This window comes from Felis catus, chromosome C1, assembly GCF_018350175.1.
Source record: "Felis catus isolate Fca126 chromosome C1, F.catus_Fca126_mat1.0, whole genome shotgun sequence".
Classification (NCBI taxonomy): domain Eukaryota; kingdom Metazoa; phylum Chordata; class Mammalia; order Carnivora; family Felidae; genus Felis; species Felis catus.
In genome coordinates, this window is record NC_058375.1 from 138,796,121 (window position 1) to 138,821,105 (window position 24,985).

At 35.8% G+C, this 24,985-nt stretch overlaps 1 protein-coding gene across 3 annotated transcripts in view; it reads left to right on the plus strand.

Annotated features, from left to right (window-relative positions):
• Positions 1–24,985, plus strand: part of ACVR2A (activin A receptor type 2A) — an 84,036-nt gene that overhangs the window by 54,426 nt on the left and 4,625 nt on the right. For 2 of the 3 annotated variants that reach the window (XM_019838079.3, XM_045033743.1), the window contains exons 5-11: positions 8,739–8,762; positions 13,061–13,204; positions 15,501–15,644; positions 16,641–16,786; positions 18,731–18,845; positions 21,315–21,453; positions 24,814–24,944. In XM_019838079.3, coding sequence (XP_019693638.1) covers positions 8,739–8,762; positions 13,061–13,204; positions 15,501–15,644; positions 16,641–16,786; positions 18,731–18,845; positions 21,315–21,453; positions 24,814–24,944 — 843 coding nt within the window. The remainder of the gene's footprint in view (positions 1–8,738; positions 8,763–13,060; positions 13,205–15,500; positions 15,645–16,640; positions 16,787–18,730; positions 18,846–21,314; positions 21,454–24,813; positions 24,945–24,985) is intronic. The other variant, XM_003990748.6, reaches the window with a different exon arrangement.

Here is a 24,985-nt window from a genome sequence, read left to right on the forward strand (position 1 = left end):
GTAATAACATCATCATATGGCCTCACATAGGACAAAAAGGAAAAGTCATGGAAATATAGAAGAGCATATTCCTGTGTTTCCATTAAGAAAAATTTTTAGCACATTTTAGAATAAGGTTTATCAGCATTGATTGGTTGTAGGTAAGGATTCCTGAGTCTCTGAATTGATAGTGCCCCTGCCTATTAGTTATTCAAGACTTTTGTGAGAGACAGGGGTAGTAAGGGAGACATACATTTGAAGTCTTATGGTGATTTCCCTATTTCGTCCATATTCAGGTTCCCATATTCAAAGCTTAATTTCAAGGTTTATGAATTAGGAAAATTCCAGGGTTTAGGTTTAGGAATTCTGGAAAGATCTTATATTCTTGTGGATTTTTCCTCACAAATTTTCGAACATTTTTAGACAGTGTCATGAAATATTTCATTCCTTTTGTTAGGTAAACTTTTCCTTAAAGCTTTGGCTAAAGGCTGGTTTGTGAATTAATTGGTCTTTGTAAGACATTAGTCTCATTGTGGTAATATCTTCTTGAAAAGTCATTGCTACAATAAGAACTATACTTGAGAATTTACAGTGAATCTCACAGAGCAAGCTGAAGTTATACATACTGTGATCATTCCTTGGTCTGATTTCAGTCTTTTATTCTCACTGGGGGCTAAAAGATCAGTCCTATGGCATCCTGGAAGACGAGAGATATCCACATGTATCTTTTTACTAAGCTGGTTCTGACAGCTAAATTGTAGGATTCTTTATTTCTAAGACATCGAGTTAGAATTTCTTCTGGTGTTAGTATTTTATTGTGAGGAAGTGATATGGAAATATACATGCTTTAAAATCTGGTCTTTAATTATGGTTTTTAGTAACCAGTAAAAAATATTTATTCTCAGATCTAGTATAGTTAGAAGTATGGGTAAAGTAATTCTGTTCTTTTTTTTTTTTTTTTAATTGAAGCCATCCTTCTTTCTTTATGATCTGTTACTATTATGTTTCTAACATTGTTCCATGGTATCACTGTCTTGGTATCATCCAGTCATCCTGGATGGAAAGCCTTGGAGACAGCTGCTACTTTTTTTGGCCCTGTCATTTACCAAGTCCTGATCATTCACCTTTTTATCTTTCTTGATCTTTTGTAGTTCAGGACATTATTACACCTATAGCTGAGATTGTTTCTGTAATCTCAGCTGGTCTTCTCTCTTCATCTATACTGTTACTGTAGAATAGTGTTTTACATGTCTGAATATATTACTTATTATTATTATTATTATTTTTAATGTTTGTTTATTTTTGAGATAGTGTGAGTAGAGGAGGGGCAGAGACAGGGGCACAGAGGATCCAGAGTAGGCTCTGTGCTAACAGCAGCAAGCCTGACGCAGGGCTCAAAACTCACCAACAGTGAAATCATGATCGGAGCTGAAGTTGGACCCTTAACCGACTGAACCACCCAGGTGCCCCATGTTACTTCTGTTTTAAAAAATATTTGAGGGCTCTCAATGACCCACAGCAAAGAATACACAGTTTGGAGTATGACATATGGGCTTCCATACCTCCATACATCTACCTTTTTATTCTTTCCTCCCATTACACCTTAAGCCATCCATTATATATATCTGGAATGGTATTAGTTATGTACTGTCCTTGAAAGAATTGAGAAAATAGTGCTGAAGTCAGTTTATATCTTGTGTGATTCAGATGAATAGCCCCAGTTGAGAAAGGCACTAGTCATTTGTGTACATGTTCCAGTCTCCCACTTGATTGTAAGCCCCTTGAATACCATGGGTGTATTGTAATCACTACTGTCTGTCACCTACTGTTTGTAGATATAACCACTCTGTAAGTGACGAATTACTGAATTGACTTTGTTGCATTTAGAGTTGTACTGAGATGATAATGCAGCATGCCCAGGGATTCCTTTAATAAAAAGCTTTAGGGCTTAGTTTTAAGAAAAATATTGAGGCTGTATGTCTTTAGGGTAGAATAAGTTGAAGTATTCAGGCTTTTATAAGAGAATGCCAGTATTCAGTTCTTTCTGCAATCACAAGCTTTGAAGCATCCTTTTAATTTCCATCACCTAGGTCCTTTTCTTTTGCCTGTGCTGAAACTGTCTTTCCACATGTAGGAATTTGCTCTTGTATCTACAGTGAGTAAACTGAACACAACTGGTTTTTCTAGTGCCGGTGAGTCAAGAATAGGAGGGAATAGATGCGTTGACTCTATGATTAAGAAGTCTTATTGTGGTTAGAGTTAATGTGGTTTCAATAAAAGTGTTTGCATCGCTCTCAAAACCATACGTGAGCTTCAGTTTCCTGTTAATAAGATCTATATTTGTGCTGATAAAAAACACTTGCTGATAAGAAAGCAGATTTTAGGAACTAGAAATTACCTACCTTTAACAAGGTATGAAGTTAACTTCTTGTGCATTTTTAAAGGCTATATAAATAGCACTGTAGTATTGCAACATTAATACTTATTTAAGTGACATCAGTCTCTTCAGTTCTTTGCATCATGACATTTTGTCTAGATTTTGGTCTGATAGAGAATAAAGGCTGTCAGATGTTTGGGATACTGAATTGGGCATACAAAATAATCCTGTTGACCTTAATATTAAAGTAATAATAGGTTGTCATTTCATGCTCTGCCAAATTACTGTCCACTGAGAAACCAAGCTGTCTGAAAATGCTGTGTAGGACTTCCCTGTTGAACATGAGTCTGTATGTGTACCCATTTAAAATTAATAAGATACTGAAAGGGTAGCCTAACATTCAACCAAGCCAGTTTAGGAAAGTGTGCTGCTTATTTATTTGGGGAGGATGAAGGGGAAATTTACTAAATTTAAGTGAGTATTTAACATGCTAATATTGTTATACTTGCAAAACCACATCTTGAAATAGGTTGACTCACTTTCTCTTTTTAATTCTTTTCAAGAATTTATAATACTTGCTTGTTATAATAAGACAAATTCTACAGAAGGAAGTGTGTGCAAAAGAAAGGAGATAGAACCATTTGTTCTTCCTTTTTTTTTCCTTTATCATTTTCCTGAAATAATCAATTTTAACGGGTTGATATGTATCCTCTGACACCTTTTTCTAATCTCATTCATTTGAATACATGCTTTCCTTCCCTTTTATAAACTACAAATGTTATTTCACAATTGGTTTCTTTTAATTTAAAGGTATACTGAGGATAGCTTTTCAGCTCAATACTTTTCAGTCTCATTCTGATTAAGTGATGTGTTCTTAAGTGAAACTTAGTGGAGCTCTAATGTATGCTCATGAAATTTCAAAACTTGATGTTTTATTAGCTTTGAGTTGGTGTTAGGTTTCTGCTAAGACCTGGAGTCTACATTTCACAATATTTTTAACTGTCTTATTTTAGTAGGTTTAAAATCTGGTGATATAATGCTCTTGTCTTGCAGTTGAGCATCTTTTTTTTTTTCTTTTTTTTTGATACATGCCTAAGAAATAGTTCAGAACTACTGCAAATGTCTCTTTCTTCTGTGTTCTACCTTTGTGTGTGATTATTTTTGTTACAACTTAAATTACAACTAAGTTTTATGTATACTTCTAAACTGATTGTTGGGAGAAGTGTCATAAATTATTTGTAGACTTGCAGCTTGACAAAAAATTACTCTCTTAGGCATATATGAATTATTTTACTTAACAAATGAATGGACAAGTCTGCTTGAGATTTGCTGAAATTCTATATCCAAAAGCAAAAAAGAAGGGAAGAGGAGAAGGAAAAAAAATTAAAAGCTTTATCCAAAGTTTAAAATGAGTTAACCTGTACACTAAAGTTAATAATGGAGCACTTTATTTCTAAAAATGACTTCCATTTAATTTTTAAAATCTTGAGTTCAGTTTTTCTTTGGACTGTGGAGGACCGCAACTTCCAATTTACAAATGGGACTGATGCATATAGATGAGAGTACCTAATTTCTCCTTTTTCAGGGTGCCTGGGTGGCTCACTCAGTTAAGTGTCCTACTTCAGCTCAGGTCATGATCTCATGGTTCATGGGTTCGAGCCCCACATTGGGCTCTGTGCTGACAGCTCAGAGCCTGGATGGAGTCTGTTTCGGATTCTGTGTCTCCCTCTCTCTCTGCCCCTCACCTGCTTAGCTCTGTCTCTCTCTCAAAAATTAAATAACCATTAAAAAAAGTAAAAAATTTCTCTTTTTTCTTATCTGGCAAGATGGAAGATAGGAAGAAGTGACTTTGATTTTCTCTCAACTCTACTTCCTGGACCTCATTGTAGATCTGTTCCTTCATTCTTAGCTACTTCATCACTGTCAAATCTTTTCTGTTAATTTGAGACAATAAAATGAAAAGGCCCATTTGTTAGTGAAAAGCTGCTTGTATCACATAGGCTGTCGGGTGTTCGTTCGGGTTTGTTTGTTTTGTTTTAGCTTAACCACTCACCTAATGCTTGAGAGCCTGTTGTGTGCTGGGCATCATGCTGATGTGTGGTGATAAGCATCGGAGGGACAGTTCTTCCCTTTTGAAGCCCCCAGTTAGTATATAAGGGAACAAGGTTGGTTGATTGGTTGTTTGGCTTTGCAGCTTGGCAATGACAGGCAGAATAAGAAGGGAGCAAGAGTGGAGGAAAAGAGGAGAAATGTCTGACTCCAGTTATATAGTGACCAGGAGCCATATCTGGGACACTTATCTAATGATAAGTGCCCAAAACCTGTTAGCTATTATTGCTGCCAGAGTAACAACTTCAGAATTGTACTCGAAGTTGTATTTATTGAAGCCATTGAAGATACATATTTATATGCCAATACTTTGAAATTAGCGTAATAAAAAATTTCATTTTGAGTACTCTGTCAAGGACTACACAGAGCACTTTACACAGATTAATCTTTCAACACCCCAAATATAGGTTCTGTTTTATTAAGTCCATTTTATTGACAAGAAAAACAAGGGACAGAAAGGTGAAGTGTCTTGCTCTAGTGTCAGTCTTTGGAATGGTAGAGTCTGGGTATTTATATCCAAGGATTATTATTCACTGAAATGATTTTAATTGAGTGGCTTATTTATTCCAGTAAGTAATTAGGTGGGGTCTGTAAAAAACTAAAGTAGGATAAAGAGGACGATCAGAGTATATAAAGTATGTTTAAAGTATTTTGTTTTTTTGGCTGATAACTAAATCTTTATTTACATTTATGTCATAAATAAAGGAGCAAAATACAGGGAAGTTTTGAGAAAAATATTACAAACACCTACCACTCAGAACAGACATTTTCTTACATCTACTTTGGATCTTTAGGAAAACGTAATTGAAATAAAACATTATTAATAAAGTTGAAGTCCCTTTTGTATCCTTCATCTCCAAAACGTTTCCCTTCTCAGATACAACCTTGTATACCCTTTGAGTTACTGTTTATATAAAAATATAAACAACGAGAGGTGCCTGGGTGGCTCAGTTGGTTAAGCATCCGACTTTGGCTCAGGTCATGATCTCATGGTTCATGGGTTTGAGCCCCACGTCGGGCACTGTGCTGATGGCTCAGAGCCTGGAGCCTGCTTTGGAATCTGTGTCTCCCTCTCTCTGCCCTTCCCCACTCATGCTCTCTCTCTCTTTCAAAAAAAAAAAAAAAAACATTAAAAAATATAAACAACGAATATTTATAAAGTCAAAATAGCTTTTATAGTAAGTACATATAACCCTGTAGGTAAACATAACCATCTTACCACGCCATAATTTATAGAATATGTAGTGACCCTTTTCCTTTTTGCAGCTTTACTTGAAGAATACAAATGCTAAAATAAATAAAAATTTCTTCTATCCTTAATAATGAACCTGATGCTTTTGAGCAGTGGCCAGAAGGAGATTGGTCTCTTCAGACTTTTAACCTCCCCCCTGCTAACTACCCTGAGGAGCTACCTTCTCCTTAGGGAACTTATTCAGAATCCTGTCTCATCCACCTCTGTCTGCCTTTGCCTTGCTTTCAGGAGTTAGTTGAGAGAAACTGGAGGAAGTAGGAGTTGGTGCATCACAGTGGAATTTTGAAGATCTAACTGGATAGAATGATGGCTGTGCATTTGGCGGTATCAATATTATTGAATCTGTTAATGTATAATGTCTTCCTAGCTCAGAAACATTTGTTCTGATACATACACTATATTATTTCTTTATATATTCTATTTCTATCTGCTTGGCAATAGTCTTTTTTAAAATTAGCAACTGTAAAATTTCCTACAGCATGAGATAATTAGATGACTAAGATGAGACAAATTCAGAACTGGTCGGTTTTCAAATACTTTGTGTAGGGGGCAGGGGGTAGGAGGGGTCCTTAATTCTTCTTGAGGTCCTAAGAAGATATTTAGTGAGTTATCCCCCTGTTAGATATAGATATATATATATATATATATATATATATATATATATATATATGTATATGTATGTATGTGTGTGTGTATGTATATATACACATATGTGTATGTACACACACACACACATAAAATATATCGATCTTGGAAGTAGTAAATAGGAGAAAATAGGAGTAAATAGTAGTAAATAGGAGAAAATTCATAGTATATGTCCTATATGTTTATAGTATATAAATGAACCAGAATCCGTAATCTAGAAAGATTTCTTTGTATTCCTGTTCTGTATATCTAACTGCCTACTAAACATCAGCAATTAGATATTTCCAAGTAGTTAACATTCAGGGAAATAATCTCTCCAAACCTCGTTCTCAGTAAATAGAACCAGTAACCATTTGGTTGCACGAGTCATTGTATCCCAATGCCATTTTCGTACCTAATCTGCCTCCCTCTAGTACTTACTCCATTTTTCAAGGATCCTCTCCCCAGGAAAATCTTATTTAACCTGCCAGTGTAAGTCAGTTTTCTCCTTACAGGTGCTCAGGATACTGAATTTCTTTTTATTGCAATTATTTCATAATTATGCATTCATTAGTGTGATATCTTTGATTAGTCTTACTTCCCCACACTGTAGTAAGCATCACGAGAAGCCAGATAGTCAGTGTCTGGCACAAAGTAGGCGCTCAGTAAAGATTGGTTGAGTGAATGGAGAAGTCCTAGTCATTATTTTCTGATATTTGGCAATATAATTTAGTTAAATTTCTTTCCCCCTTATGGAATAAGCAGCGAAGTCTCTTTTGCATCCAGGAGCCTAATGACTTGACATTAATGTGCTGATTTGTTTTTACTGTTCTCTCCAGTTATAGTGCATGATAGTCAAGTTTCATTTTCTGTGTTGTGAATTCAGATTGTTTTTTGTGTGTTTGTTTGTTTGGCTTGGTTGCTTTTTATCCATGTATTTCAGTGATTTAATTTTTTTGGATTCTGTTTTGACCCTTTTATTTTGTAACATAGTTTACACATTGAGGCCTGTCGTTGGCATCTCTTGTTTAGCTTGATCATTCTAGGACTTATTCTCATGTTCATTTATTGAGAAGTATATTGAGCAAAGATAGACTTTTTGGTAAGATGCATGGATGGCACATACTTGCACAGTGTTACGTGCAGTGGTAGGTTTATTATCCCTGTTACAAGTCCTTGTAAAACAAAACCTGAGACATACCTATGCCCTGGGAAGCTAAAGTCTAGTTATTCATCTGGCATGTATTTCTTTCAAAGAGATGAATTTTACTCTGGAGTACTGATAAGATGTTGTGATAGTAGGATTAGCTAAGCCGTTTAGATGAATTATAAATAATCCTGAACCATTATCATAGGAGAAAAATCAAGAAGGAAGAAAAACTAAGCTGCTGGTGCAGATAAATGAGTTGTCAAATCAGTGCTATTCTCTGTATAAATATTGTAGAGATATTAGAAATGGCGGTTATACTCAGCGATTGGAGGGGATTTGAAGGAGGGGATTTTTATATTGGTGACAGTATTTCTCTTAATTATAAATTTAGGCCCTTAACTATATTAGGATGACTGGGAAAATGAAAATCTTATTTTCAAAAGTCTTGTCAGTATCTAAGTGTCCTCAGACTAAAAAATATGTATGGATACTTGTTCTCATGGCCACCACTACTTGACTTCTTCACTCTTATGTGGCTAGTAAGTAGTCAACAGTGGGCCTGGCCTGTCACTGTGTTCTACTTAAATCTCATTTTTAAAATTTTTTCCTCAGTCTTATTTTCTTACCCTAGTATATTGTTTATGTTGCACACACAAAGACATCAGGAACATTTTTCTATTATGATTCTACTGTCTTCCATGAAAAGGGAGTGAAGCAGTTCAGGAAATAGATTTTAGAGATTCGTAAAACAACTGTTAGAGTGTGGGCTGAGAACCAACTTCTAGTTACATAAAAATGTCTCCTGTGCTGCTCCTGGTTTTTGTTAAAGGCAATACTGCCCTCTCGTGTCCAGAAGCCAATTCCAAGATATTTTCTCAATTAAATTGCTCATTTTACTCTTCCAGTTGAGACTCTAGAACTTCTTAGAAAAACACGTAACAATTACTTAAGACTCGGAAGTTTATTGGATCAGGTAACTTGGGGTCATACCAGAACCATGTATATAATAATACCCCTTATCTGAAAGGTAATGTCCAAGTTTTTTGTTTGTTTGATATTACTTTCCTCTGTTTATAAGGAAAGTGTTCCCAACTTTTATTTTAAAAATATGATAAATTGGATCATTGCCAATTTTAAAAAGCTAAATCATTATTCTCCTTCTTTCACTTTTGTAACTGATGTGTCATTTTTCATTTCATTCTTGATATAAATCGTAATTTCTTTTGCCTGTGTTTTTTCTTCACAAGCACGCCTTTCATATAATGATAGAGGTAAGATGCATTGATGTTTGTTTTATGGTTGTGGAACTTTTTGTGGATGCATACTGAACATTTTGTTTTTAGATTTTTGTTGTCGTTGTTGCTTTATTGTGCATCCTTTATAAATTTGTTATGATTTTTTTTTACCACTTTTAGTATTAAAAACATGATTGATTTGCCACGTAATAGTTTTGGTTTTCAAGGAATCGTTACCAGCATTTATACTTATCTAAGTTGGAATGTAGAAACAACGGTTTTAGTTGAGTAGACATTAACCCCTAGTGGCTAGAAATGTCACTAGCTTAAATGTTCACGTATGCACATTTTTAACAGGAGCTGACTTTCTGGTTGAACCCATTATCTTTTATCATGAAATCTATATTTTCAGATAGTTTCTTGCATCTTTAGCCTCTGTAGCAAATGGGCTAGCCAGTTCATCTTTTGCTGTCTAGAGATTAAGGCTTTATTTTAGATTAGAATTCACCCTTCTCACCCTTGAGAACTCAGAATAAAGAAAATGATCACAGACTACTTTGCAGCTCTTCACTTGTACTAATTTATTCCAGTCTTGATTTTAGTAATTCTAGAGGGTAGTGGTGTTTGGGTGGGTGCACTTTTTTTCAGCTACTGCCATTTGTTGTTTCTCAACATGAGGTCTTCTGATGCCAGAATTGTATAATTTTCATATACAAATGGGTAAAGAAGAGATGTAATCAGAGCTATGTTCTAATACATGTCTTTTTAACTGTGCAAAGTAGCATGGGTATTTATTGCAAGAGAACTAGAGACTTAGGGCAAGTTTTCAGGAATTCTGCACACCTTACCATGGCTCCCTAAAAGGTGGTTTTCTGTGTAGCAGGGCAAAGACATGTTTTATGGATAACATCAGAATGTTGATGTCATTATGAAGTTTAAATCTGAATTTGTCTCTTTGGGTTGTTGATATATTTTAAAGGTATAAATCTTTATTCCTAGAATCAAGTACAGTTGACTCTTGAACAATGCGGGGTGAAGGGAGTGCCGACGCCCTACATGGTCAAATCTGCATGTAACTTTTTACCCCCATCAAAGTACTAAATTTTGTGACTGGTAACACAAACCATTGATTAACATATATTTTGTATGTTGTATGTTTGATATACATACTTGCTTTATTCTTACAATAAAGTAAGTTAGAGACAAAAAAAACATGTTAAGAAAATCATAAGGAAGAGAAAATACATTGCATTATATTTATTGGAAGAAAAAAGAAACATAATAAGTGGACCGCTGAAGTTCAAACGCATGTTGTTCAAGCGTGAACTGCATTGACTCTTGGTGGGTAAATTAGTATAATGATGCTCATAAACTGAAAATAATTTCTGATATTCTTAGATGATAGGATAAATAAAAGCCAAATATTAGAGATACAGTTAAAGTGTCTTATAAATTTAATGAAGAGTTGGAAAGTATGACATAGAATATTCTAGTAATTTTTCATTAAAACAAAAGGCATATTGATTTGGCACTATATATTTTATTCAGTTAGCTGTACTTCATTAGCTCATTTTGAGTCTCAACTTTTAAGTATTATAGAGTATTATTTAAAAACACATGTATCATTTCTAAAAGTTTTGAGATTTTATACGAATGTGTTTTTGTAGACCTTTTCCTCACCCTTTAAAAATTTGCCAGTGTTCTTAAATTTAAGCTTTTTATTTATAAGTAATTTTGACAACAGTCTGTTTTCAGGTTGTTATGATATAATACTGAATAGAATGGTAATGTCATTGGGAGAGTGACCTAAGATGCTTTACTGAAATAATGGTAGCTTAGAACTTGCCAAACAAAACCTTGGAAACTTATGGGAACCTTGAAGTTTATCTTTGCACTTAGAAAATATTCAGTGACCTTTTCCCCCTAAGTATAGACATTGAGAGTTCTTGCATGTTTCCTAAAATTAAGGTTAGTATTATTTTGAACTGCTGACATATTCTTAATTTGAGATGTGGATTAAGTCATCTCAATACTGTTTTATAGACTAAATCCTAGCTGTGTGGTTGGTACTCTTTAGAACAGAATTGGTAATATAGAATGTTATCAAGACACATTATCAATTTATATTAAAGTTATTCAAAATCTTAATGTTTAAGTAAAGAGCGATTCTATTCTTTACCTCGTTATTTTGCCTCTTCACCTTTCAGCTCTTATCTGCATACTTTAGTTTTTGTTATCCCTGCTTTGACAACTTGACGTTTCTGACTTATTTCTAAAGAAGGGGGGAAATCATTGATTTTAACTTTATAGTAATTTTAAAGTTTTTCAGGGGCACCTGGTTGGCTCAGTCGGTTAAGCGTCCGACTTCAGCTCAGGTGATGATCTCACAGCTCCTGAGTTCAAGCCCTGCATCGGGCTCTGTGCCAACAGCTCAGAGCCTGGAGCTTGCTTCGGATTCTGTGTCCCTCTCTCACTCTGCCCCTCCCCTGCTCATGCTCTGTCTCTTCCTCTATCTCAAGAATAAATAAACATTAAAAACAATGCTTATAAAGTTTTTCAAACATAAATTTTGCTGTTAACGTTAATTAGTTTATGCAGTTATCTAATAATTCTTGGATTTTGAACATGAGTGGTTTCTCTTGCCTCCGCAAGAGTAGTTTTCAACCTTTTTTTCTCCTGTCTCCACATCCACGTAAATAACATACTCTTTTTCAGTAGAATCTCTTATTACAGTTATAAGTGACCAGTCAAGGAATGAGGTAGGGTAGGTTTAGTTTTGATAAAACCTCTCCATAGATTCTTCTGTCCTCTCCCACTGAGAATCGTAACTTTGGGGGCCATACTTCTCTAAGATTTGTATCTGACTTCCTAGACTCCTCACTCTGTGAAACCGCAGCACTCTTTAGCTCTACTGTATAACCTTTCATCTTTTCAGTGTGTGAAGGAAGGAAAAGCAGCTTTTGTAGACATTTTAAAAATAAACATTTGAGGTTGAAATTAGTTACAGGAAGTATTCTAGTTTATCCTCCTATTTTAAAATAGGAATTCTCAAGCCATGTTATAAAGATTGCCCACAGTGAAATTGCACATTTTTCCTCTTTTATACCTTGCAATGTTTCTATTTTTTGAGGGTCTTTCTAATGTAGATGTCAACTTTTAAAATTCTTGAGTGCCACCAATAGGCTGAATAATACCCAAAGGGAGCACTGACAGTCTTAGGGCTTTAGAAGAGATTTTTGTCTTGAGAGGAAAGGGAAAGAGAGCTGCATGGATAAGGGTATGGCACACTCTTTCCAAGCGACTTAGATGCTATCCAGGGTCACAGTGTCTGTTGCTGTTGCCACAGAAATTTTAGTTCCTCCTTACAATACTCATTATGCAGCCTTTCAAACGTTTTTATTACTTTGCTCTGGAAGCTTTTCTGAAGGCTTCCTACATCTTGTTTTAGTTGTAGATCTTGAACTGATACGAGGCTTCTAGTGAGGAGTTCGTATAGGGAGGATTCCCTTGTGTTTCATAAATGTTGTGCTCCTGTTCACATACTGTATTTCCTCCATTTTTTAAATTACCTGTAGCAGTACTCTTCTCTTTCGTTTTACTTACCTTGTACATCTACTACAGTGACCACTCATTTTCTGGATTATAATTTGTACTTTCTTTGCCAGTCAGACTCAGAACACTAATAATTTTTATTTCAGGTCAATTTGGTAATTATAAGCAAAGGGATGAATTGCTAATAGGTTGAAAAATCAGAATGAACGTAATAGTTTGGCTATTCAAAATATTTCTCTTATGTGCTTTGATACACTTATTTGCAGTGTGTTTGAGAAGGACTATGGGCATTTCTGAGATTAAAGATAAACAGTCACTGGGGAAAGTAGTGGATTTTGAGGAGTATTTTTCTTTGAGACATAGTCATAACTTGCTGTTGCTGGCACTTTTAAAATCCTCCTCTTCTAATGAAGTACCAACTAGATGAAACCATTGAAATACTGTTAAGTAATATCCTAAAGGTCACAGAAAATCTTAGTCCAGAAAATTAGTGAGACTAAAAATGATTTGAGATTTCTCCTGCTGTACTTAGATAGCAGTAGTGAATGTTATTCACTGAATGTTATTATGAAAACTCTTGATTCAAGTGGCTTGCCTTATGATCACTATAAATAATTAGTAATGCTTGAGAAATCAGTTTTGGCAAGACTGAAGTTAATGTCATTTGTATGTGTTTACCATTTCTGTCAATTGATTCCTCAGTATACTCCCTTTTTTCTCATATTTAGAATTGATATGTATTGTGTGCTGCTTTTTAATATTATCATTATTGTTTATCTTAGGACCCAGGACCACCCCCACCTTCTCCGTTACTAGGTTTGAAGCCACTACAGTTGTTAGAAGTGAAAGCAAGGGGAAGATTTGGTTGTGTTTGGAAAGCCCAGTTGCTCAATGAATATGTAGCTGTGAAAATATTTCCAATACAGGTATGTTATTGTATTTTTCTGATCTGCACATATTTTTTAAAAGATACACCTGGCTCGATTAGTATAATTCAGAACAGTCTGAAAATACAAACCATATATTTCAAGGTGGTTCTTTGTGATACTGAGGAAAATGGTTACCCCTTTTGTCCGCCTTCTCATCTGAGGCATGGAATTGTACAGTAGTCTTTGGAGTGGTGGAAATACAATAAATGAACACACAGGAGATCTTTTGCCAATAAGTGCAAAATGAAGATGAGGATTCCAGTAATATAATTTCATTGGATAACTTTTAATGTCCCATTGACATTATCAGAAAACAAACAGAAGAATGATAGAATAGCATGCTTGTTTTAGAGTTATTTAAAGGTATTATTACCCGGACTGATTCATTTTGTTTGGTGAATTATCAGAGACAGTGAATCAGGATGCCCAGTAATTGGTTTACTGTGGACTTGTTTTTCTTTCCCTTTTTTTAATTTTTAAAGTATTTATTAATCTTTTTTTTTTTTTTTTTTTTTTTTTTTTTTTTTTTTTAAGAGAGAGAGAGAAAGAACCCAGGGGAGGGGCAGAAATAGAAGGGGATGGAGGATCTGAAGCGGGCTCTGCACTGACAATAATGAGCCAGATGCGGGGCTCAAACTCATGAATTGTGAGATCATGACCCGAGTTAAAGTTGGACGCTCAGCTGACTGAGCCATGCAGGCACCCCGACTTATTTTTCTTTTAAAGGGGGCTTACCTCATAAAACCCTGGTCTAATGCACCTCTGAGCTGTTCTTATGTTTTGTTTTATTCCATTGGTGGTATCGATCTATGATGATTTCTTCTTCCTTGTCTCTTGCTTATACGCCCCTCTAGCTAATGCCATGTGTGGTATTGCAATCCTGGTTGGGTTTGGTGATGCAGGCTCCACCACTGTATCTTCACAGATCTTCCTTATTCCAAAGTTATACAGTCAAATTAATATACCTATCTTTTATCTTTCTTGCCTCCTCTAAAGCCTGTTAGAGTCGGTGAAGAAGTTTTTTACCTTTTTTTTTTTTTTTGGTAGCAATGCAGATATTTTAAAACTATAGTTCTCAGAGGAAGAGTTGGGTCTGTACTGCTAATATTCACAAATTCAGGGTTCTTCTTTCATTGTTGGAAGAAGCTTAAAAATGAGAGAAAGGCTGGGGTGCCTGGGTGGCTCAGTCGGTTGAGCATCCGACTCTTGATTTTGGTTCAGGTCATGATCTCATGGTTCGTGGGTTCTTGCCCCACATTGGGCTCTGCGCTGACAGTGTAGAGCCTGCTTGGGATCCTCTGTCTCCCTCTGTCTTTGCCTCTCCTCTGCTCTCTCAAAATAAATAAACTTAAAAAAAATTAGAGAAAGGCCTTTGGATATTAACATAAAGGTAACAACAGCAAGAATAACAGTAGCTAATGTTTTATTGAGTGCTTCTGTTGTGTCAGGTAGAGGTGCTTCACATACGTGTACTCTGTAATACGTATCGATACAGTACTCATACATAGAATAAAACATACAGTATACCTACAATACAACAACTCTGTGGGCAGACACTATAGTCTCCATTTTGTTAATGAGGTAACTGAATGATGATGTAACTTGGCAAAGGTTCTTAACATAGTTTGGATCCAGAGGGTTCCTAACCATTATGCTATGGTGCCTCAAACTTTTATTATTCCATTGTGAAGAGAAACTAATTCTTTATAAGTAGACGTGTAGTAAGCATGGATCACTTGCAGGCACAAATGAGCGTATAGTATTTAAAATTATTGTATTGCCTATTTATACCCTATTGCTCTCCTATTGACTTTGCGGGGTATTCTCAACATTTTGTTAAGAATGTTTGATATAATGTTAGTCTTTGAACAAAAACATTGTCCTCTGTTGAGATGAAGTCGTTCTACCTGAAATTCATATCTTACAGAGATTATTCTGAATAAACACAAGTAACTTCATACCATGATAAAATTACACTACAGTACTAAATTGTAAGCAGAATGTATTACCATCGTTAGATACAGAAGTATGGCATTTCTGCTAACTCCTATATTTACAAGCAAGAAACACGAAAAAGAATGTTTGAGCGAATGGGGCAGGGCAGTCATTTGTGATGGAGTTGTTACCTTATTGTCAGATTTCTTTTATGAAAAAATAAGATGAAATCAAAGAGTCTTTTAACACACAGCTTTATTTTTAAATTTTGCCTTAGAATCTACTTCAGTTATCTCTTAGATATGGTTTATTTGCCTGTGTTCTTTGCATTCTTACCATTCCTTCTTTTTAACTCTAGGACAAACAGTCATGGCAAAATGAATATGAAGTTTATAGTTTACCTGGAATGAAACACGAGAACATATTACAGTTCATTGGTGCAGAAAAACGAGGCACCAGTGTTGATGTGGACCTTTGGCTAATCACAGCATTTCATGAAAAGGTAAAAACTACTTTTCATTTTAACTCCAGATCAGGGTTGGCTTACCTACTTAATGTTGGCCACAAATCGCTCAGATTTATTTTTCTGGGAACAGTATGTTATTATAGACAGTTAATATTTACAAATTTTTTAAAAAAATAATATAAGAGCAAAGATGGCAACTTTTTCACCTAACCCTCTACTTATATAATACCAGTCTTCTGTCCCTTATTTCTCGTGCTGCAGTTTTATAGCTCTCTCACAAATAATTATTTCAGTGTAGCTAGTGCTTAGTAATTTTCATTTACCATACGTGATCCATTTTTATTACACGGACCATTTTTTAGCTTGAATTTTGTTCCTTACAGCGTAGCCTGTGAGAAAAATAGAGGCAAGAGATTTATCTGATGATCTTTGTTCTGTCACTGATTTGTAGAGTGGTTATCACTAAAACATACCTGCTATTTTTCCTCAATTTTTCTACTTTCAGATTTAGTGTGAAAGTACATTTTAATGAAATAGGAAATTGTGTTCTCCTTGGCAGTCAGTTTCGTCACTGTCAGATATAAGTGGCTCTTATACTTCCCTAAATTCTTGACCAAAAGGATGGCAATAATCTTTAGAGGAAGATTCTGACATAGTTTATTGGTCTTAATTTTGGGTTTCCCAGTTCTGTGGTGTAACATCTCTGTAGTCTGTATATTTTAACTTTTTAAATATTTCTCGAACTTAAATTTTCAAATAGTCTTTTTTTTTTTTTTTTAACTCCTGCCTTCTAAATAGGAGGAAGTCGACTGTGTCTTGTAGCAAAACTTTAAAGATTAGGGGTATTCCTTCCTACTCAAATGTTTACTAAGAGGAAACTTGAACCATTCCAGAAAAATGGATTTTTAGATGTTAATATTCACTAAAAGTAAAGATATGTTGCCTCCTATCATTTCTTAAAAGTAAAGTCTCCATGTCATATGACTTTTATCAAGAGCATAAGTTGTTTTTCCCCCCCGCCCTTTTCTTTAGGGTTCACTGTCAGACTTTCTAAAGGCTAATGTGGTCTCTTGGAACGAATTGTGTCATATTGCAGAAACCATGGCAAGAGGATTGGCATACTTACATGAGGATATACCTGGCCTAAAAGATGGCCACAAACCTGCCATATCTCACAGGTAGAGCTAAAACTTATACTGTTTTCCCAAATAAGTCAATATTTATTATTTAAATTTTTAATAATCCTGTGGAAAATTTATTTTCCCCCTAATTCTCCAACCATGCTATAGGAGGCAGTTGAGTTTCATTTCTTTTTCACATTGGCTTTGAGATTGGCTAGGAAGTATTTTGGATAATGTATATATTAATATCATTAGCAAAATTTAATTATTGACTTACGTTTTGTCTCATTTCTGAAAGCATGGATAACATTGAAAATGTATTTTATCTATCATGAAGAAATTTGTTTTGCCTCAAAACATGATTTATTTCAAGGATAATTATTAGATATAATTATGGAGAGACTTTGAGCTACCTTTTTTTCTTATGTTTGTAATGACTATGTGATCATTACCTGAGCTGAGGTAGAAGGAGGCATCATTTGGATAACTGGGTTTAGTCAATTGCCTTCATCAGTGAAGCAATAGTAGTTGGACCCAACGATTGTCATACCTTCAAGAGGGAAAATGTTAGTTCCTTTAAACATGGGATCAGTTTGTCTTCTTGTATGCAATTTAAAGATAGTTGCTTTGGAAAAAGACCCAAAAATACAGAGAACAAACTGATGGTTGCCAGAGGGGAGGGGAGATGGGGGGTATGGGCAAAATGGGTGAAGGGGACTGGGCAAGAAGCTTCCAGTTATGGAAGGAATAAGTCATGGCGTTAAAAGGTACAACATAGGGGATATAGTCAGTGGTGTTGTAGGTGACACATGGTAGCTGCACTGTGGTGAGCACAGCAGAATGTATAGATTTCCTGAATAACTGTGTGGTAAGCTTGGAGCTAATGTAATGTTGCATGTCCACTATACTTCAATGAAACAAAAAAAGATTTGCTTTAAAAGTAGTTATGAACCGATTCATTTAACAGATACTTAGCTGAGGGCCAACAGTTGGGTGTTTTGGGTTCCTGGGAGGCATTTCTTTTAATTCAACTCTAGCATAGCTTCTGATTTTGCAAATCTTGAATAACTTCCACCTCAGAAAGAGCTCCCCTTTTTTCTCACCTTCCTGCATATAGTCGGTCTCTTCCTGGGTTTTTGCTTACCTCACCTAGACCTATAGGGAATTCATTCTTTGGCATCCCCAAAGATTATTGGGAGTAAGGTTCCAAAAAATCTTCTAAGGTGAAAACTGATTGGTTTTTATAGCATTCGTGGGTGTGTACCTGTTGCCTCCTGTGTTCCACTGTTCGTTCTGTGTCTGGGCACATAAATTTAACCACTGCTCATGGCATAGATGTATTTAGCTAGAGTATAGTAATCTCTAGGATGAATCCTTGAAGCTAGTGTGTAGAAGATACCTGATGGTTTTAAAATGGTTACTCTTCAGAACACCAGGATCTAGCTGGAGCTGTTTATGTTTACGGTGAAAAATTTCTGTTACACATTCTTAGAGATGTTACATATTCTTAGAGATGCTTTTTTCTACAACAAAGCTTATGAATATAAGAACCGCTAAGGGACCTTAATTCTAACATGTAGGCCTGTACCAATAGGCCAGTTCATTTTGTTTGAATATTCTTTGTTTGGTTTCTTAAATTTCAGTTTCAGTGGGAGTTTCTCCAACTATAAACTCTGAAATATTCTTATTACCTCAAAAAACAATTTTATGTTTGGTAGGTAGGTAGGAAGGAATGACCTAGACAGTATTTTTAGAATAACAGCTCTTTAAAAAACTACTTCATGGAGAAAGTTCCTTACTGTCCATGTTATGAAAAATGAGTTTGTCACTCTACTTGTGTACTTCATGGTATAGGGGGAATTTGCTTAAGCTTTTTCTCCCTCTCCTTTTTTCTGTGTATCAGACTTCTACAGTATACACTCCTTTCTCCCTTTCAATTAAAATTTTTAAGAAATAACTTGTTTAAAATTAATTTGAATACTTTGTCTTTTTATTTGCAAGGGACATCAAAAGTAAAAATGTGCTGTTGAAAAACAACCTGACAGCTTGCATTGCAGACTTTGGGTTGGCGTTAAAATTTGAGGCTGGCAAGTCTGCTGGTGATACCCATGGACAGGTAAGGATGATAACTGTAAACTGTAAGAAAGAATAATCTTGTCCCATATTTTCTTAGAATGGCATATCTGGATTGAATTGTTCTAAAATTATTGTGTGGTTATTATTTCAGCATCTAATACAGAATGACTCTCTTAAAGAAAGTAATACATTAAATTTGCTGAGGAAGACATTTTCATGTGGTGAAAGACTGTTAGGAGCTCCAGTGGTTTAGATCAATTCATAAAACAATTTAGACACATATGTCATGGGATTCTGTTTTTAAAACAAATCAAGTTAGAATCCAGCACATTTAAATCTAATTCTTAGGGAGTTCTTAGTATTAACTCAGTAGTTTTAATTTGTTAACTTCATCATCCTAAGAGGAATGGCAGAATAATCAGTCACTATTCATGCTACTGTGTATCTGTTATCTGTTTTTTTTTTTTTTCCAGACAATAATGATAGTTTCTTGCTTCTTGGTCTTTAGTGCTTCATTACTTCTTAGCTTTTCTCTGAATTCTCTCCAGAGTTCAAAGCACTTATAAAGCCCTGTGCAATGAGCTTGTCTAGTCAGGGTCTTGTACAAAGAGCTGTCAACAACAGGAATCTTTAGGAGAGCCAAATAGGAAAGTAACATTATCCATACATTTATCCTCAGAAACTGTAAGGTTAGTAAAGGTGCTTTCACTCCAAAAGATCACCTTTTTGTTAAGAAGACCAGTTTAACCTGAAAGGTGACATTTCCTGACCAAATTGGTATGATTATCTCTTCATCTTTCAAATCATGGAAATAATTTGGTAATCAAATTCTCAGCTTTCATTTTTCCTAGTATATTGACCTCCAAGAATAGTTATTAAAGAATCATCGCATAACAAATTTTGGCAGTATTGAGTAATGATATAAGAATCTAGAGCAGTGGTCAGCAGTCATAGTTCTCAAAAAGTTGACACCAGATGTGTTTGGAACGAAGGCAGTCTTGTGGAGTAGATTACAGAGATGGGAGATTGTGCAGGAGGCCTAGGGACAAACGTCTGAGCTGATGGTGTGATTATCATAAAACTGAAATTGGGAAATACTTTAATCCTCTGGCATCTCATAACCCTCCCCTTTTTTTATGAAATAATTTTGGGACCGATTCATATCTTTTACTGCCCTCTCAACTGGTTTACATGAGAAGGAAAAATAATTACATAAGTGGTTCCCTTGACTTTATATTTCATGGACCAGAAAATTTCAAAATACACTTTATTGTACATTTCATATACTGCAAAGAATGCTGGAGAAAAATAAGATTTTTATCTTATTAATTCATAAAAGAGGGCATTTTATGCTTGAAGGTAGTTGTCATTTCATAAGAAAACTACTTTGGATGGCATACATTTATCTTTAGGAGGTGTTCAGAAATCCTTGCTCCTAGTACAATTAAATAGTTACTCAGAGTAGCAAAACAGAGCTGCTATTTTTTTCTTTCTCTAAAGCATTCTCCTTATTAAATGAATTAAAAACCTGAACTTGAGAGTCTTAGTGATCTATTTCCTTTTTTTTTTTTTTAAACACTTCAATTATATGTGTATTTGCAGATAATCATCTAACTTCTAGTCTAGAGATCAGTCACCTAAGGATAGAGCTTTTTGGAACCCATTATCTGGGCTACTCCCTAGATCTACAAAAACTCAATTAGATTGTGATCCACCCAGCTATCTTATAAAATTTTTAAGCGTTCATATATGAATACTGTCAACCAAAGCAAGCTATAGTAGCTTGGTAACCATAGTTACATTACTAAGAAATACCAATTTGTTAGGGACAGATATAAATAAAGAATGCCAAGACAGAATTCATGAATAAATAAATATTATAGACTTTATAGAAATAGAACTTTAAAAAGTTTATCCATCCTTTACTTGGCTAATTCTTTTTGTTATATACTAGTTTTTTTTTTTTTTTTAACAGAGAAAGAGAAACCCTCAAAAAGGAGTATTTTTTTTTAAAGACACATTTCAAACAGGAATCAGAAGGACAACTGAAAAGTAGTTTTTCTTGTCCTTGTCTCCAACAAAACCACCAGTGTTTTTGTGATTACTTCCAGAAGGGGGAAAAATTCTAAGCCAACACCCAGCATGTCTGCTGATGTATTTATTAAGTATGCCCAGAAAGGATCTTAGCATATATACTGTTTTGTTCCTTGCTGTACAGTGTTTTTGGGAATCTTTCCTTATCAGTCCAGGTTTACCCCCACATTTTTTAAGAGCTGCATGGTACTGTTAAAGCAATCCCTACTGATGGAAACTTCCCACTTCCAGTGTCTTGGCTGTTACTACTTGAAACGGAATAAAATTCTGCTGGACTCTGTAGTCTGGTGGTCATAATTTAGTTACCTTACCTGATAGCAGACCATGCTTGGTTTTGTTTCTCTTTACAGAATCATAAAATACTAGTTCATAAAGTTAATGAATAAGTACTGTTTGCTTTCAACATCTTTTTCAGGTTGGTACCCGGAGGTATATGGCTCCAGAGGTATTAGAGGGTGCTATAAACTTCCAAAGGGATGCATTTTTGAGGATAGATATGTACGCCATGGGATTAGTCCTGTGGGAACTGGCTTCTCGCTGTACTGCTGCAGATGGTAAGGGAAAAAATATTTTTTAAAAAGATATGCCTACTGCCTACTTCACATGTACGAAAAGGGATGATTACACTCAAGGTATTATGTTAAAGTACAAAATTTTTTTTTAGGTAGACTCCAGGTCTCCAGTAGCTTAAAGAGAATTCAGGAGGCAGGGGATGAGGGCAGGCTGGAGAGGGAAGGTATTGATTGATATGTATTGATCTTTACCATTGCCAGGTGTTTTGCCGGGCACTTCACATATGTCTAGCTTATTTCCTAAAACGACTTTGGAGGTAGTTACTATCTTAGTTTTACCAGTGAACAATTTGAGTCTCAAATTTTAAGTAGAAATTAAGCAGATTGTCAGTTTTAGCTTCAAGGTGGTACATGGTAAAACCTAGATTTGAAACTCTGATCCAGATGTAGGGACAGGGCTGCTACTTTTGTAGGTCCTGCAGGTCCTGCCTGCCCTCAGGTTCCAAAGTCAAGTTTCATGGCAAGAGGAGATGGATGAAGAAGAGCTGGGGGATTTTCCGTCCCAAGTCACTCACAGCTGAGTCTGTTCATCACTCCCATGATGCCCAAAATATACCTAACCAGATGGAATTTACAGTCTGTCCTCCATGACAGAATTGAGCATGCCTTTGGATATACCATAGGTTAAATTCTGCCTCCTAAAAGCATTGAAAGTCTGAGCTGATGTAGACATTATTGTGAACACCAGCTGCATTCTCTATCACACTGGTTCTAAAGGATTCCTATTTTTTGTTTTTGTTATTTAAATCCTTGTTCAAGTCTTACAAATATTTGCACTGATTGATTATAAACTTGCATACTATATTCCTGGTGTGAGAAAATTAGTCCTTAGTTCTTCTCATAAGGCCTCTATTCTCTTCAATTGTGTTACAGCACTTTCTTTTGGTTGTGCAGATACAAGGCAAACATCTTGACAAATGTAAATTAGCTTGATCTTTTTAAATTTATAATTACCTAAAAACTTCCTACAGATTGTGAAAGACCATAGAAGAAACTGTAGAGTACTTAAACCAACTTAACCTGTGTTTGTAAGAATATTTTCCGAGTGCTTTAATGGTTTCTCAGTGTAGGACAGACTACCTCTGGTACATGAAATTTGATTTGGGGTACTGCGTTGTTTTTTTTTTTTTTTAATTATTTTTAAACGTTTATTCATTTTTGAGAGACAGAGTGGGAGCAGGGAAGAGGCAGAGAGAGGGGGAGACACAAAATCCAAAGCAGGCTCCAGGTGCTGAGCTGTCAGCACAGAGCCTGACGTGGGGCTCAAACCCACAGACTGAGATCATGACCTGAGCCAAAGTTGGATGCTTAACCGACTGAGCCACCCAGGTGCCACTGGGGTACTGTGCTTTTAAGGGGAACTTGGTAGAGTGCTCAGGAATGGACAGCCATTCATTCTTTTAAGATCAGGGGTTTGGCATGGGAGTTGATCCAGACCTAAGAAAGTTTGAAGCAATTTGGATATAATTCTAGCTTAGAAGTTCTATGCAAGGAAGAGTAAGCTTGAACGTTCAGTGTAGGTTGGCTCAAAGTGGAAGAGGAGGTATGTTTATTATGTGCATTTATAGAAGCAGAAGTAGGTTGGATGGCAGATACTCTAGGAAAATTTTTCATAAGAACTTTAATAATATGAACGCTCCAAATCAAACCATTAGATATGGTGTTATGGGGGATGTACAAGGCCCTGCCCTTAAGTAATGTGCAGTCTAATTACAGGGATAAATTATACCCTGGACAATTAACTCTAGAGTAAGGTAAGTGTGAACGGTCCAGCTCCATGCTCAGTACGTACATATCCAGTGAGTTATTTTGGATGAATATAATACCTGAGAAATGTAAAGGAGTGATAGGGGAGTTTAGAGGAATGAAAAATGCTTTTTTTCCGGGTAGAGGGGTTATCAGAGAAGTTTTTATGAAAAATGAAAAGGGCAGATGCTGACACTTCTTAAATGCTTTTGCATGTGCTATGAAATACTTACAGATTCAGGCTAAGTCTGAAATGGGGCAGGAGGGGATGGTGTGAACACTGCTAAAGTGAGTGCTGTAAACTTTAAAATCAGCAACTCTCAGACTTTAATATGTACTGAACTCCTGGTAAAGTTCATGTTCTGACTCAGTAGGTCTGGGCTGGAGCCTGCTATTTACATTTCTTACAAGCTACTAGTTGGTGCCAGTGCTGACCTGTGGACTGTAGCAGGAGCGGAATAGACCCTCTAGAATGCCAATATTCTGAGGCATTGGAAGCGCTCAAGCAGACACGGGCCATCCAGGCATTGAGGGAGGAGTCTTCCATATAGACAGGGTGGCGTTAGATGTTAGATGGCCTTCTTCTCTCCAGGAGTCTCTCTCCAGGAGTATCTGTTACAAGGTTTAAGTCTATATAGGAAATTGCTCTTCAGTGACTGGTTTCCTTCAAGGGCGGGCCAGTAGTACAGTGATTGAAAGCACAGACTTTGGAGTCATGCAGAGATGACTCCATCAAATGGTGGATTCAAATTCCAGCTCCACCACTGAATGCTCTTGTGTAAATCATGAACTTTTCCGAGCTTCTTTCCTATCTGTAAAATAGAGGTAATGCTCCCTTCACTGCATAGAGGTAAAATGTAAGTAAATGACATATGTGAAGTTCCTATTTAGGATAAGTGTTTATAAGATTATTAATTCGTAACTGCATTTTCCTATTTGAGTATGCCTAAAAGGAACCGTTTATTTTGTTGAATAAATCATCTGTGAAGGCACATTCTGAAGACTGGTTGGGAACCCTATTTGGAGAGTATGTTTGTGATTTTTTAAAAAACTATTCTTGGCAGCTCTTTTGAGGGCAAAGAGGTGTGACTCTCAGGTACATAGTTGTGCAGGCGGAGTGTGGGGCGGGCGGGGGGGCAGGAGTGGGGGGAAGGGGCGGTTAGGGTGTGTCACAGAGTAAAGATTGTTACAAGACATTGCCCCAAATTGTCAGAAATGGAAGTGCCACTGTTTACCCATCTGATTTGAATTGTAAGAAGTACCTTAAAGGGACATTATAGCCTTGATTTGCAAATATTGATGGGGAAGTTCCCTTTGTCCTATATACATATGGAGATTGGCATTCCTCATTCGGTAGATAAGAAAGCTCCTTTACGGAATCCTTAGCAGGTTTACATGCCAAATCACGGAGTTTTTGATTTCTCCTAAATTAGCATTTGGGTCAAACTGTGGCAGTAGTTGAGTCTGTTTCTCTCCTGTCATTATAGCATGTTAACAGTTGGGAAAAGGTGATACAGAGTATGTTTCAGAAAATTTGTTCCAGTTTGGAAGTCAGGAAGATTTGAATTAAAATGACTTTTTTTCTTTACATTTCAGGACCTGTAGATGAATACATGTTGCCATTTGAGGAGGAAATTGGCCAGCATCCATCTCTTGAAGATATGCAGGAAGTTGTTGTGCATAAAAAAAAGAGGCCTGTTTTAAGAGATTATTGGCAGAAACATGCTGTAAGTTATACAGTAGCTTTTCATTTGAAATTCCAGTAAAA